Source organism: Echinococcus granulosus (genome assembly GCF_000524195.1).
Source record: "Echinococcus granulosus chromosome Unknown EG_S00024, whole genome shotgun sequence".
Taxonomy (NCBI): domain Eukaryota; kingdom Metazoa; phylum Platyhelminthes; class Cestoda; order Cyclophyllidea; family Taeniidae; genus Echinococcus; species Echinococcus granulosus.
This window is the reverse complement of record NW_020170404.1, coordinates 520,037-534,156: the sequence shown is the minus strand read 5'-3', so window position 1 is coordinate 534,156 and position 14,120 is coordinate 520,037. Positions and strand designations below refer to the sequence as shown.

The window sequence follows — 14,120 nt, the reverse complement described above, 5'->3', positions numbered from 1 at the left end:
TAGCTGTTCTACTTTCTATTATATCGAAGTTATGTCTTAAGACAAGTCTGAAGGTCGATGCACAGTCCAAAGAAAGGACCGGGAAGCTAGTAGCGAAAGACAAGACTGATTTACCTGAAACGTCTGTGTAGTACAGAGTGAAGTTGTCTTTGGTTTAGTGTAAAATTTTTAAATGAGCTTATTTCAGTGGTGGCGGTTATACCGATTCTCGATGATCCATTGCATTTATATAGAGGATTTTTCGAGGTCTTGATGTTGCCCTGTTTACGCTGGTGGAGCCAAAATGGGAAGAGGAGGTGAAATCAGTGAATCGTTTACGTCTCGACAATGTTGCATTGTTTACTTTTACTCGAGGTCTGTGAAGGACAGACGTTTATTTCGAAATTAATGCAAGAAATTGTTTGTTCTTCTATTTGAATCAAATCCAGCTGTCTAATTTGCAGTCTTCCGCTCTCGTGCTGTCAAATTCTTCAACGCAGACACACTCGTTGTGGCTCCTAATGATGACGCCACCTGGCACGTTTCTCTTTGGATGCTCATCCTTTTACCTCATGCATTAGGATCCATCCAGTTATAAATTTTTTGTCCTGTTATTCTGTTCTAGACAATCCAGTAATCCACGCTGTTTCCTGTGTGATTTGGGAGGGCTTCTTCTAGCTAATTACTATCGGCCATGGTGTAAACTCGGCTCTTCAACGTGGCTCATTTTCAGGATTAAGTTTGTACGCTGGAATGGGGGCTTATTGGCTAAATTTCGTATCAATCCAGCACTTCGTAGGCTTTAAGTTGCCTTCAAAGATGTTGGAACGGTAATTCTACTCAAAAAGTGACACGAACTTGTTCTCTTCTGCTTTACATGTAAAACATTTAAAACTAGTTTGCAAGACGCATTTCTGAACTATTAAGATGCACCTTTGCATTTAATAAATCAAACCAGTTTTGTAAAACTTTAAAGCTATCTAGTCTAGAACGTGGTACTTACAGAGGTTGCGGTTATTCCCTTTACCATTGTACAAAGCAGTGTAAACTGGTTCTTTTGAAGCTTCACGATGAGTTCTTAGGCAGAAAAGGTGGTAAAAAGAGTATTCCTTTTATTTGTATTACCAATTTAAAATTAAGGATGCTTGAGTACGACTGTAGGTTTTTCCCTTTGGATCAACTTACTGAAGCCTACAAATGGCTACATGGAGCTAGTTATCTACCTAAAAATTGCACAGATAAAATAAGCTCTCCTTCCTCCGCCGCCTTAGATCTCGTCCAACCTACTAAACCAGGCTCTCCATCAATTTCACGGGAGTCGCACCCACCACCAGTCCTCCCATCCTTCCCCAACCTCGTCGCCCAGCGTCTCTGCAGCCTCGATCCGTGCTACGCTCGCCTCTTCAGTCACCTAGCTGTTGGCGAGGGTGTGAGTGAAGCAGATGCCACCGCGTCCACCCCGACTCCAGTTCAAATCAGACGGGTATCGACGGAGGGTGGTAGTTTGGAGGGCGAATTTGTGCGCCGAGTGGTAGTCTACCTTACCACTGCCGACTGTCTCTTACCCCTGCCCATTGGCGAGTGTCTGGTGGCGGGAGTAAGGAACAACCTGCCTGTGTTAGGCAGTGGGGGAGTTGGGGGAGCCTTTACCCCTACTAGCGCTGCCACATCCTGTTCCCCTTCCTTCAATCCGCCCCTTCCGATGGGAGTTGCCAGCATAGGTTAGTTGGTAAAGGTCAATGTAGTTATAACCAGTAGATGTAGCATAGTTTATGTTTCGTGGTAGGTAGACGGTGGTGTAGCGGTCGTCATAAGATTACATAATTCTACGTAGACCTTTTAGGTGTGTGGAAGGGTTGTTGACTATTAACAGGAAGGTTACCTCACCAAGATGGTAAGCGATATTTACAGTGGCTGTAAAAGGTGTGATTGAAATAAGTGTTGTTTCAATGCGGTAGTCAGCCCGGAATTCGGGATTTTAGTGTTGGTTTTTTTTGGTTTTTCCCTAAAGGATGTACTAATCCCACCAATCGGTGTAAGAGGGTTCTATAGTACTAAGCTAAAAAAAACTATTATTATTATTCTGCTTGCGAGGAGAGTAATAGAACTGTTCGGCGTCGGCATTTTTGGTTTGCTGCTTGAGACAGAGATCGTCTTAAGCGAATGGTTGACGCGGTGCACTTAAAAGTGGAGTTTTGCTTTGTTCTAAAATACTTTAATTTAATTGTTCTTTTGAGCATCTTGGAATAAGCGGTAGTCTTTATGAATATCTGTGAACAGTGAGTTGTTTTAGTAGTAGCACGAACTCAACGAGCTGTTTGAGGGCGAAGTGAATAATGCTTGGGAATGGGGATAAGGAAATCGTCACATTTTGAGAAACTTGGACCACAAGTAGGGAGAAGCTTTTGAAAGATTTAATTTACTTTCGTTATACAGCGCTTAGATTGTCTGTAGCAAGAAAGGAAGTAAGAAAGGCGTTTTCCTTCATTTTGACTAGTCTCCAGTCCCACCTTGACAGAAGGGAGGACGGGATAAGGGATAGGAAGAGGGAGAGCCAAAACCGACAGGTACATATTACAGACGGGAGTCACTCACCCTTATTTCACGATTTTATTCTGTATCGATGGTCAACCTGTATGGACATGGACAAACCCGGCACACTTACAACCTACCTCAGGTTGGCTGGTAAATTCCAACCTCATTCTCAATTGCACATTATTAGGTTCTTCCAGAAGTCTCCAATTCATTGCCGATGTTTAGAGCGCTGCTACCTAGGCAGGATTGGGAATGGCAGTGCAACCTATCGAATCGCTAAGATCAAGTGTTCCACGTGGAATGGTAGACGGGAAAAGCGATATGCTTTATATGGCGAAAAAGTAAAGACATTGGCAATGTCCCAGTCTCAGTGACGCAGCCTGCCTCTGTACTTGTATTATTCTGAAAATCACTTCATGTTACGTCTCAAGTTGAAAGCATGACAATGAAAGAGGGTAAAAGGAGTGAGTCACGTGGTGGTGTTGACATTGGGACACTTTGTTTAACCTGTGAATCTTGTTACACAATTTTGCGACTTAGGCATTGAATGTGCAGACGCGTGTTACCGCCTAGGGAACATGTGTTGTGCCTCTTTTCGCCGCGTATCGCGCTGAAGCCAAGTTGGCATAAATGTGCCCATTTGCCATGAGTGGTACTGCTACTGCCGCTACTGCTGCTACAGCTACCGCTGACACAAGGGGTGGGGGGAGGGGATATCGCGCCAGAGGCGGTCAGAACGCGCAGCTTAATGGAGACTGTGGGGCAGCCAACAAGGGAGGAAGGAGTAATAGCAGGCAGTACTGGGACGGAAGAGGTGAAAGGGAGAGTAGGAAGAGCAAAAGCAGGGAAGTACACACGCACACACAGGAGGACCTTCACTGAATGTTAGGTGCACGTCAATCTTCTGAACGTTTCACAGGCTGCAATTCCTCATTGGCATGAGGAAAATTATTACTGGTATTGCATAGGAAAACCGGTAAAGGATAGCGATGGTTATCATTATTGAAGTAATGAAAAATTCAGATGGCGTTGTGAGCCCGAAGATAAGATGAGGAAGTGAATCTGAGGGGGACACAATGCACGCCTTGTAGGTGGAAGTGGGTATGTTGGTTGGGCAATTTATCAAGTTCATCGGGGGAGCGTTTTCTGCGACGGAATCGCTTTTGCTCTTTGTTTTTATCCCCGTCTAATCCACTTATCGTTTTGTAGATGATAGAACCTCCCCTGTTGCCCTTCTAATGGCAATTATCTTGTTTTACACAATGGGCTGCTTTGGGTTAAGTCTTAGGTTTTATTCTCTTAAATCTTGTTTAAAATCCACGTTTGAATGTACCTTTCGTTGCCCCTCCAAACCCCCCAACACCTAGTAATGACGTTATAATTCACCGTGCCCTTTTTAACCCATATGTTTTTACTGACTAATCTTGTTCTCCTATTTAATGGTTTGTAAATTTAACTCACAAAATATCTGACAATTTGCTTGGTCATTCCATGCGATGCTTTTGAACTCTCATGGTTCATTCGTGTTACGTCTGTTTCTTCCCAAGCCTTTGTAAATATGGTCGTGTTTTTGCAATTTACTGATCGCACGATATTTCATGAGTTAGTTTGAGAACATTTGATAATTCAATGCTTGAGTGCTAAAAGAGGATCATCTACAGTGATTTAGACATTGTACAGTATTATTGTGACGCCGGTACTTGTGCTATCGAAATGAACAAAATTATTGTTGTTTAAAGGATCAGAAAGCTCTTATTCTCCTTTTCCAGTATACCTATTCCATCGTGTTAAACTCGAACAATCTATTTGCTACCCGGTGTGGTGCAACCATTAATCCCAGACCGATAAGGAACACACCACAGACTTTTACGCCTGGCTCCGATAAGAAAGTCAGGAACTCCCGTGCGTCAAACTTGAACGTCGTCAAATCTCCTCAAAACTAGTTCACAGACCTTACTTTTGTAAGAGATTTTTAGTTATTAAGTGCTTCTGAACAAATCACTTCTGCTGCAGGAATTTTTTTCATTTTTTCTTAGATTATGAGCACCAAAACTCCCAGTGCTCGTACTTATGGTTCCCCATCGGCAGTTGCTTAGGTATTTACTGAGCTTAGAGGTGTCGTAGCCTAGGGCTTGGGCAGATCTAGCACTTATGTTCAGTCTTCCTGTTACCTCTTTAGCTACGAACCTTCCATTTCCGTAATCAGCACCCTGCACCGTTTGAAGATTTCATTTTGTTTACAAGTGCTTATGAAAATTTTGTCCCTATACTAGGTACTCGCCCCAGTAGACATGAATTTACACTCCCATTACACCTAGACAGTTTTTTTTCACATCCAGGTAATGGAGCAGTCGAGCTGCAGAACAGGGGCTACCACGTGATGCATTGAAACACAAATAATTACTACTACTCCTGGTTTTTGTGACCTTTTTTGCATGGACCTCACGTGTCTAAGCTACCATGCCTCTATCGTCCTACAAGATTTAATCAAATAGACACTTCTGCATGGACTTGATACGTCTGTTACAGCCAAACGTAGACACGCTGCCTTGAATTAGGCACACGTGATAAACTTGACCAGATCCGGAATTTTACGCAGAAGCTAGGCAAATTCTGTCCTATTCGCGTTGTAAATGCAGCTTTTTAATCCCACCGCTTCTTTTTAGTCAAATCTTCATTTTTGACGAAGCACCACTATCGTATCTTGGTTGGTTAATCACGGCAAGGGTGTTAGATACACGCTTGTGTTCCGACATCTCCTAGTTGTATCTTTGCTTTTTTGATGTAACAAATTTCTGATTCGTTTAGTCTACCCCTTTGTTAACATCAGTTCATTGAAGCATTCGACTTCTATTTTCTCATAAATCAGTCTAAGGGACCTCCCTGTCACGGATTATGTGACTGCATGTCATAATAAGTCGCATACCCACCACTTTATTCTGAATGATTTATTTCTATTCCTTTTGGCTTTCAGACGATGGAAGCAGTTTAGACGAGGAGTCAGGAAAGCAAACTCTTGTGCCCTTCCTCCTCTGCATCCGCCTCGGTGGCGAGACCATTCTGCGTGGTTGTCTTGGCGATGGGTCGGAGAAACACGGGACCGCTGTCCGTTCTTCGGGTCCCGGTGCCGGCGCCGGTGACTACCATCCCCCTGGTGCTCCTCATCTTACCCCTCGCTCACCTTCCTCATCCTCAACCTCTGTCTCTTCGCCATCCCCCACTGTCTTCTTTGCTGCGGGGTGAGTTCGCGTGCTCAATATACGGCATTTCTATTTTTCTGAGCGTTATTAGTGTCCAACTCACTACTTTGCCTTAAACCAACTTGTTTTGCTCATACAATTTGTTGTGTAACACCTGCGATATGAGGCATACGGCTCCAGGCGTGGTTTTATTGTATGCAAGAGCTGGAAGGCTGTTGGAAATGCTAATTGGAAACTGAGAAATTTGTAGCATGTGCAGCTAAAAACGCTGCACTAGAACAGTTCCGGCTTTACTTTCAGCGTCGTTCTCGACGGTCCTCGTAATTACTCCTGAACGTGGATAGCCTTAGCAACCTATTTCATTAGTGGTGATAAATGTGTTGCGTCTAGACGAGGCCCATCTATCAGGAGAACTGCACCAGAAGAGTGATTCATTTGCCAGTTTTGGTGCTGAAGTTTAGTTGGTGCTCTGCAGCAAATGCAATTTGGCTACCTATCGTTTTTTGTTTAATCATGTGTCTAATAGCTTAAGCTTTAGACTTGTCTAGTTTTCTCTTTCCACCGTTGCTATTTCAATACTGGCTAATCACAAGTCTGGGTTGTGCTCATTTTCTTGTAAGATGGAGAGGCATAATTTAATATTCTCGTTCCAGGAGGCTAAGCGGTTCATTAAGGGAAGACTTCGTTGTATTCCGTTTGGCTTTGATCGTTTTCCACTACTGGCTACTCTGCAAGACTTACTTCTTCACTATCAAATTAGCTGTCTTTTCGAACAGAATGATTGAAATTAGGAATGCCTAATACTTGTTTTAGGTCCTATAATTGAACCGTTTTGTCGTCATTTCACGGTGCTCTAAAATTTTGCCTTTCAATGTGAACCATGCAACCTACGGCAAACAAAAAATATTCATTTCAATGTGAACCATGCAACCTACGGCAAACAAAAAATATTCATTTAAAGAAATTAATAAATTGTTGGTGATTTGTCTTCGACTTTTGCTTAACGAATCGCCAATTTTTCTTCATATGTAACACACCAGGTTGATTGATAGATTAGCTTGTACTGGTCAGAAAAATGCGAATGCAGAGGAGAACTTTTGGAAACCTTTAGTGTAGATGCATTAAGGTGATTTATGCGATACCTGGTACCTCGGAATTAGGCGAATGGGTCATATACTTATTCCTTTTTGTGCACCAATGATAACACGATGGATTTGCCGGTTGTTTAACGGATTTTAACCAAGCAGAATGCGAATTAAAGACTGTACAAAAAATAACTAGCTCAATGGCCATGTATCCAGGTGGAGGAGCAATGTGAAATTGTAGGGAGCCTAGTCTACTAGCTTCAGCGTCAATTTCCCGAATTGAGAAATGCGAGTTCACAGTGATCAGTAAAGAGGTGTTTCGCAGAAATCCCATTTTCAGCCACTGCGGATCTGTCAGTTTTTAGAAATCACGACTTCATTGTGATCACTTACACAAAGTTTTGTAGAGGATGTGTTTAATTGCGCGGCCAGGCAACACAGTAGGATCAAATACAGAGGAGCGATGCGGAGTAGAATGATAGGGTGATGTGGAAGGGACGTCCCCTTACTTAAATCAAACTAGGGCATAAGTTTTTGCTTCCGTTTATATCTGTCGCGCTGGAATTAGATAATCGACGTCATGGAATTGCATTTTCAGCTTTCTAAGTCTACTTTTTATTCCTATTACAGGTCCGATAAGCCGACATACGAGCTCCAGCTGGAGTACTGGGCCCTCAACGCCCCAGGTTCGACCTCCGCCGCTGGCAGTTATGGTGGCTCGTCTTCTCTGGTTCACCCCTTCAATTTGGACGACCGTGGTGGTAGCATTGTTAGCAGTGGTGGTAGTGTAGACGGAAGGGTTGTGGCTCGACCCGTCACCTTCAAGGCTGTCTGCAGGTCTATGTTGGTCGGTCTGACCAGCAGTCCCCTCTGTGCACCCATCCCACTACCGCAGAAACCCTCCACTCTTCTCAACCTTGCCATGATTACACGCGAAAAGAAACCCAAAAGTAAGGCATCTCTCTATGTCTTACTAGTGCTAAAAGGTCCGTTCAAACTGCACCCTACTTACCACTAGATAGGTCCCCCATCTTTTATAGTTGTCAATATTGTATTGCTCAGTGAATGCAGGGTTTTTCTTAGCGATGGAACATAGACTCACCAAACTGGATAAACAGACTTGAAGTATGGTAACGGCGTTTTTTAATGTGAAGTACATAGTTTGAGGATTTTGCATTGTAGTGTAGGGTGTACAGCTAAAAGTTTTTTTCTCTTCTAAAGTGTTGATGCGTTTATCGCTAACAGCGTTACTGTATTTATGTAGGCATTTTATTTTATGAGTCTTCGGTTTTGCCAAGCCCTCGCAACTTGCCGTAAAAGATCGCAAATCGTGATAGAAAGGACATAATGCGTAGACTCATAGGAATCTATTTTATAGGGTTTGCGTACCGTAGGAAGTGTTATTACCCACACCCCGGACTTCTGTGGGATGTTTTTTTGACGTACTACACTGAATCTCAAAACTGTTTATATTGCTAAAATACAAAATTGACGTAGATATAACTTCTTCCCGGTGACGTTACTCTCATGGCCGATTTTTCAAATGTGGCTATAGCGTTTTTGTTCGCGAATTTGCATCACTAAGCTTAGTACCTTTAAGATGATTAACATTGCGGATTTATCTCCCCCTACTCTCCAGTAATGCGAATCGGTAAGAAAACAAGCAAGGAGGTGACTTTTAAGCCAGACCTAATTGAGGGCGTGACCCGACTGATCTGCACCTGCAAGGGCATCGCCTCCCACGCTTCCGTAGCAGCGGAGTCTATGGAGGCGGGTCTGGGCCTCACACCAGTTGGTCGGTGCGCCGACATCGCTCCTCCACCTCCATCGTCTCCGAAGCATCACCAACTATCACTGCCTCCGCCCCACCTCTCGACAGGTGAAGCGGCAGCAGCAGTAGGGGAAAGCACCGCCTTCTGTCACCCTTCCACCTCTTTCTCAGTCCGAGACGACCTCTCCTGTGGTCTCATCGTTCCTGGACAATCGACTTCTTCCTCTGGAGACCATGTCTTTGTTCGAAGTAGGTAGACATCCTTTATCTATCTCTTTCCTATCGCAAAATTTCACCTTTATCACACTAATAATCTAGTTTTTCAATTTGCACCAGCATCTACTAAAATATCAGACAGGAATCGCTGCTTCTGGGAGTATCTTTTTTAACCTAGCATAATTCAACTCACATCAATATTTGCTGTAGTTGTGACTGAAAGTATAAGTGGATATGTTATTTAACCGGAGATATAGAAAGTTGCACCAACACTTTTTTTCACTCATATCAGTATGGCTTTCATTTTTAAAGTTGGAAAATTGATGTGCAGATACCAAAAGATTGTGTCCAATAGCTGCCTGTTTATAGTTGCTTTTTTGTCATCTTCATTCTTATCAATAAGTGATGTCCATGTTTTATGGGAGTCTCTTTTCTACCTCCTAACCATAAAATACCCTTAGCTGGTTGTTGATCTGTTTAACTGAGTACGTGGACAGTTGCGGCGGTGTCGTCTCCAGTCGAATTGAAGAGTTTCATCGGCATGAAATGAATTAATGCCAAAAAGGGGTTGTCGGAGTCTAAGGTGTTTGAACTGCCAAAATATAATCGTAAATAATTGTATTGTTGATTACGAAATGTTATTTCGGTCCCGCTACTAATCTATGAGCTGTCAGCTGTCGCCATAACCATCCGTGTATTTCTAACTCACAAGGAGTACTTTCTTGTTTTTCTTATGAGCACTATTACTCGCAATGAGTTGTTCAACTCGACCCCGAAAATTGCTGGTATGGTGGAGGATGTGGAAGACTAAACTAATGTGCCAGGTCAAACATTACCCTCATCAACACATTACATCAGTCATCTTGTCACCTAAATCGACCAAGCGGTATGTACCTTATCTTACCTTTGTGTCAGAATGAAGAGGCGTTTGAAGATGGGTGAGATTCTTAAGGAAATGAGAGAAATTAGTTGTGAGGTCGACCGGTAACTATGTTCGAGGGGAAAGTGGATTAATTTGTTTGGCGAAGGAAGGGCGGAGGAAGACATATCGTCTCATCCTCATCCATATCCGTCCGATACGTCTCCGAGATCCGAGTGATTGTCGTACTTTCTTGACATTAGCATCATACAGTCGCATGAACACGGATGAAAGAGAAGAGCCAATTGGGAAGTAAAAGTGAAGTTGAAACGGTGACTGCGGTTAGGTTCGGTTGATTACTTCTAGAGACGAAAGGTTTTGCTGAGATGGAATCCACAGGACGCCTATATTTTGTTGATGAAGGGTCAGCTTATGGATTGCAGTGCTGATTCTTTCTATAAATAAAACGCTTGAAGAAGCCTTCCGCTGCAGTTTGTCGTTTATTATAAAAACTCCACGGGCATATTTAACTACCTCACATTGTTTGTTAACTCTCAGATCTTTTGATAATCGCCGTAATCTTTGAAATCACACATTAGGCTTTTGTGCAGGAAAATACTTTAAGGTGAGTCTAATTTTGAACTCACCTCTCTTCTCAGAGTACTTCACTGCTGGCACCGATTTGCCTGCAAAACCGAGAGGACTAATGTCTCACACGTCATCATGTGTTTGGACTTTTGTCACAAGACCTTTCACGCCCACTTGTTGTGAGAAATTTTCTTTCTAACTGAGTCATCTCCACTAAGCCAGGTTTTGCTCACACCAACTTCTTACTCTTAGAGCGGCGGTCCCAATGGAATCTCCAACACACACTCACCTGTCCTCCTGAGACTTTCTGGAGTGGGTCTTCTTGCTATGATTTTCCTTTCTACTCTGGTGGCACCTCGCTATTCATGGCTTTTAACCAACGACTTCGCCCTTTAGTTGTGGGTGAATGGGGGGAAGAGGGGGTACTGCTTCCCTCCGCTATGAAGCACACACCGACTGGTAGATGAAGGTAGTCGAAACTAACAAATGTCCCATCACCCTTTATTTCCTTTCCGCAGTATCAATAGACGGCGTGGACTGGCCAACTTCGCGGTTCTTCCAAGTGGCGCCAGGCTGGCGCACACATGTGAAGGTCTTCCCTCTGGTCTGCATGTCGCCCCTCCCCTCCAGTCCAGCGTTTGCGCTGCCCCTTGCCAAAGTCATGGTGGGGCTGTCCGGTCATGCGCCGCCTCCCACGTCGCTCCTCCTTTCCGCCACTGCCGCCACCTCCGTTACTGCATCTGCTCCGACACAAGCGCCAGCGATCACGCCCTCCTGAGCCTCGGACTTCGTCTCTCCTCTCCTCACTGTGATTTTCTTTTTTTGTTCTTCTTCCTTGATTCTAATTTTGTTGCTGCTGTACCTGCTCTTTCCAGTCACCGGGTCGTTAGCTAGGTAGCTGACCGATCAGTCAGCAGCCCGAATTCTCACTCTCTCTTCTCTATTTTTTCTGGACCACTTTGTTTTTTCTCCATGGGACGATTTCACGTTCTGAGGGCTTGAAAATTGTAAAAAGTCGAAAATAAACGCGTTTTGAAAAAAAGTAGTGAGTACGAAAACCTAGTCACTGAGTAAAGAAAAAAAGGAGCTTGAAAATACCAGTTGATTGAATTGCCATGATAATTAAGCTCTAAGGCTGCGGTATTGTTTTGTCTACCTATTTGTTGTGACCGTGGTGATAGAAATCGCCAGTGGAGTGCATTGTCCCCCCAAGAGCAAGCTTAAGTAGAGGTGAAAGTTAACCTCACGTCAGTCAAGTCAATCATCAATCCACTGACAGGCCTGTCGAGAGGTGAAGTAGTGTTTTTGAATCACCCAGCTTCGAATCGTGCATCTTGATTTCCTAAAATTCACGTAAAGCCTTAATTACCTTCCTTTAAATCAAATGCTTCCTATCTGACTGTAGGTACTTGGGTTGGTTGTGGAGTTGACTTTTCGCATCAATCTAGACAAGAAATTGTAGAACTGTTTGAAGTGGAAACTTAGGCTACCGACTCACTAATTTATTCATGGAAGGAGTGAATGGAATCTTGAAGTGTTTTTTTTTTTGTTCATTGGTTTGGACTGAATGGTTTTCCACTTTACACTCTCTTGAAGTTTGGAAGGCTTGACAGATAGCTAGTATGAGATCTTTTTAGACTAGGCTATGCATTTTTATTTCTACTATTACTATCAATCACTAGCTGGCAGGCTAGGTCTACTGTGGACCGCTTTTGGTTTCGGGGTTTGAACCTTGTAAAACGGGGAAAAAACGTGTTTCGTCTTCGAGACAGGGAGAAGTGTGGACAGTGCAAAAAAAATGAGCTAAAACGTGAGAGCTAAACGTGATTAGATTCCAGTGCTTTGGAATAATAAACTAGTAAATAGTTTATAAAAGTTCCCGCTTCCTGTTTGGAATTTGGCGGTGTGAAACACTGCCTCTCGAGGACGAGCGTACTGAAGCTCTGGAACCAATTTCACGACACATAAGTCATATGGTTAAAGTAATAAATGATTTGACAACCAGTCTGCTGACAGATGAATTTGACCATTTTTAATTACCCAGCACTGACTTGCGTGATAGCTCTACTTTTGAGGAAAAACAAGCCGACCGCTGTCCTTAGTCTTGTTTCCTAGACTAGTAATGTTAATAGAGACTCGTAGCGTACTTCTTTTGATTTGAGTTTTTGACTATAATTGCTAAAACAGTTTAGCTATTACGAGGACATTCTGTATTAAAATATCTGATTCCATTCTACCACAGAATTAGTGAATTGAACGACTGATAGCGGGTCTCGGGATCGCCAGCGCCAAGTGGTTAGCAGTGAAACGAACTCCCAAAAGACAATTCACTCATCTCGTTAAATTCTTTGCGAACATTTTCACAGCCTCCGATAAGTGTCCCACTGATAGCTGACATAATATCCAGCAGAATAGGCATGCTGCATGTAATCATCGGCCTACGCAGTCTGGGCCAAACTACTGCAAAAGGGGAAATACAAATTTTCTCAAAAATGTTTAGGCTATCATGGGGATATGGGAATAGAGAGCTAGTTGAAGGAAAATGGGGAGATTAAGCATGGTGCAATTTGCAGCCGTGTTCTCAAAAAATCGCCGGAACTGATCCCTATCCAATATGTTAGCATTGACAGTTGGAAGTGATAGTCGTCTACCTAAATCGCAAGAGGCTGAATTTTAAAATCTTTGCTAAGTTTTCGCCTATCTACCCATTAATTACACCGAATGCTAAGTGTTTCGATGCTTTTCTGAACACAACATTGCAACTGTTCCAAAAGGATTTGCTTTTTAGCGTAAGAGTAGGGAAAGAAAACTTGAGGCATTTAAATTCTTTTTTTATGTCAGTTAATTTAACTTACATGAAGCTCTTTGTCTCGGTCCGTTGCCTTTTTATTATTGAACTGAAGCTACTCACGGCCTTCTAATTATTTTTCAGCCCTGCTTTGTTGTTTTTTTGCGAAATCGTTGTAAGACCAGGAAACAAACGCCTCATGAAAAGAGTACATGATTATGTTTTAATTTTGGGCAAGTAGAGAGAAGAGATGGTTCAAGTTTAACTAGATTGTAAAACAGGAAGTAGGCATAATTTTTTAAGCCCATCACGTTCGCAATAGTGAAAAGTTGTGTCATAGAAGTGATACATTATAAGCATACAATGATGAGGTTTTCGTAGAAAATCCTTTAAGGGATAAAGTTGTTGTCGGAAGTCCATTTTCGGACATTCGATACATACTTGTATGCTGTGTTTGTTGCTTGCTAGCGGAACCTCATTGGCTGCACGTTGAAATAAGTGTTTACCTCAGGATAGCGCGAGTCCAAAACAGTTTGCCGAGTTGCAAGGCCATCAAATACACCCTGTCCAATTCTGTGTCAGTGCCTCGTTTTACCGCACCTCAAACAAAGCACTTGGCAAAAATATTGGGAACATATTTCGTACGTACGGCCAATAGCTGACGAATAAGCTTGGACAGCGTATAAAATCAAAAATAGCCTTTTTGGGCCTGTTGGATCTATTTGAAAGTCTTAATGCCATTGACAGATCGGTTGCATAATTCGCGCCTTACCTAGAGTGAGGGGTGGTGATCTAGGCCACAATCACTCATTCAACTTTGACCCATTACCTTTGATTATTTGCCACGATCACTGGACCAGACATCCTTGATTTTGGACTGTGTTTTGACGCCTCAACTTCAATCGTTAATCGGGCTGGAAGGCTGTAATTGTCCATTTATCATTAATTAATGAGGTATTCATGTAAGGTGTTGCCTTGTAAGGAAACGTTAGAGGACTAGTTAGAACAGTAAAGTTTTGAGCCGCTCAGTGGTAAAATCCGTTAGGAAATACAAGCATCTACTTTTAATCGCGCGTCTTCAAAGTGCGCAGTTAAGCAT

General features: G+C 42.9%; 1 protein-coding gene across 1 annotated transcript in view; it reads left to right on the top strand. All coding sequences in view use genetic code 11, as the record gives it.

Annotated features, from left to right (window-relative positions):
- Positions 1-11,011, top strand: part of EGR_04087 (Phosphofurin acidic cluster sorting protein) — a gene marked incomplete at both ends in the record, with an annotated part of 34,229 nt that extends 23,218 nt beyond the window's left edge. The window contains 7 exons of the mRNA XM_024493336.1: positions 1,251-1,576; positions 2,484-2,656; positions 2,702-2,817; positions 5,489-5,753; positions 7,430-7,749; positions 8,439-8,819; positions 10,752-11,011. Of these exons, the coding sequence (XP_024352250.1) occupies positions 1,251-1,576; positions 2,484-2,656; positions 2,702-2,817; positions 5,489-5,753; positions 7,430-7,749; positions 8,439-8,819; positions 10,752-11,011 (1,841 nt within the window). The remainder of the gene's footprint in view (positions 1-1,250; positions 1,577-2,483; positions 2,657-2,701; positions 2,818-5,488; positions 5,754-7,429; positions 7,750-8,438; positions 8,820-10,751) is intronic.
- Positions 11,012-14,120: the final 3,109 nt, after the last annotated feature.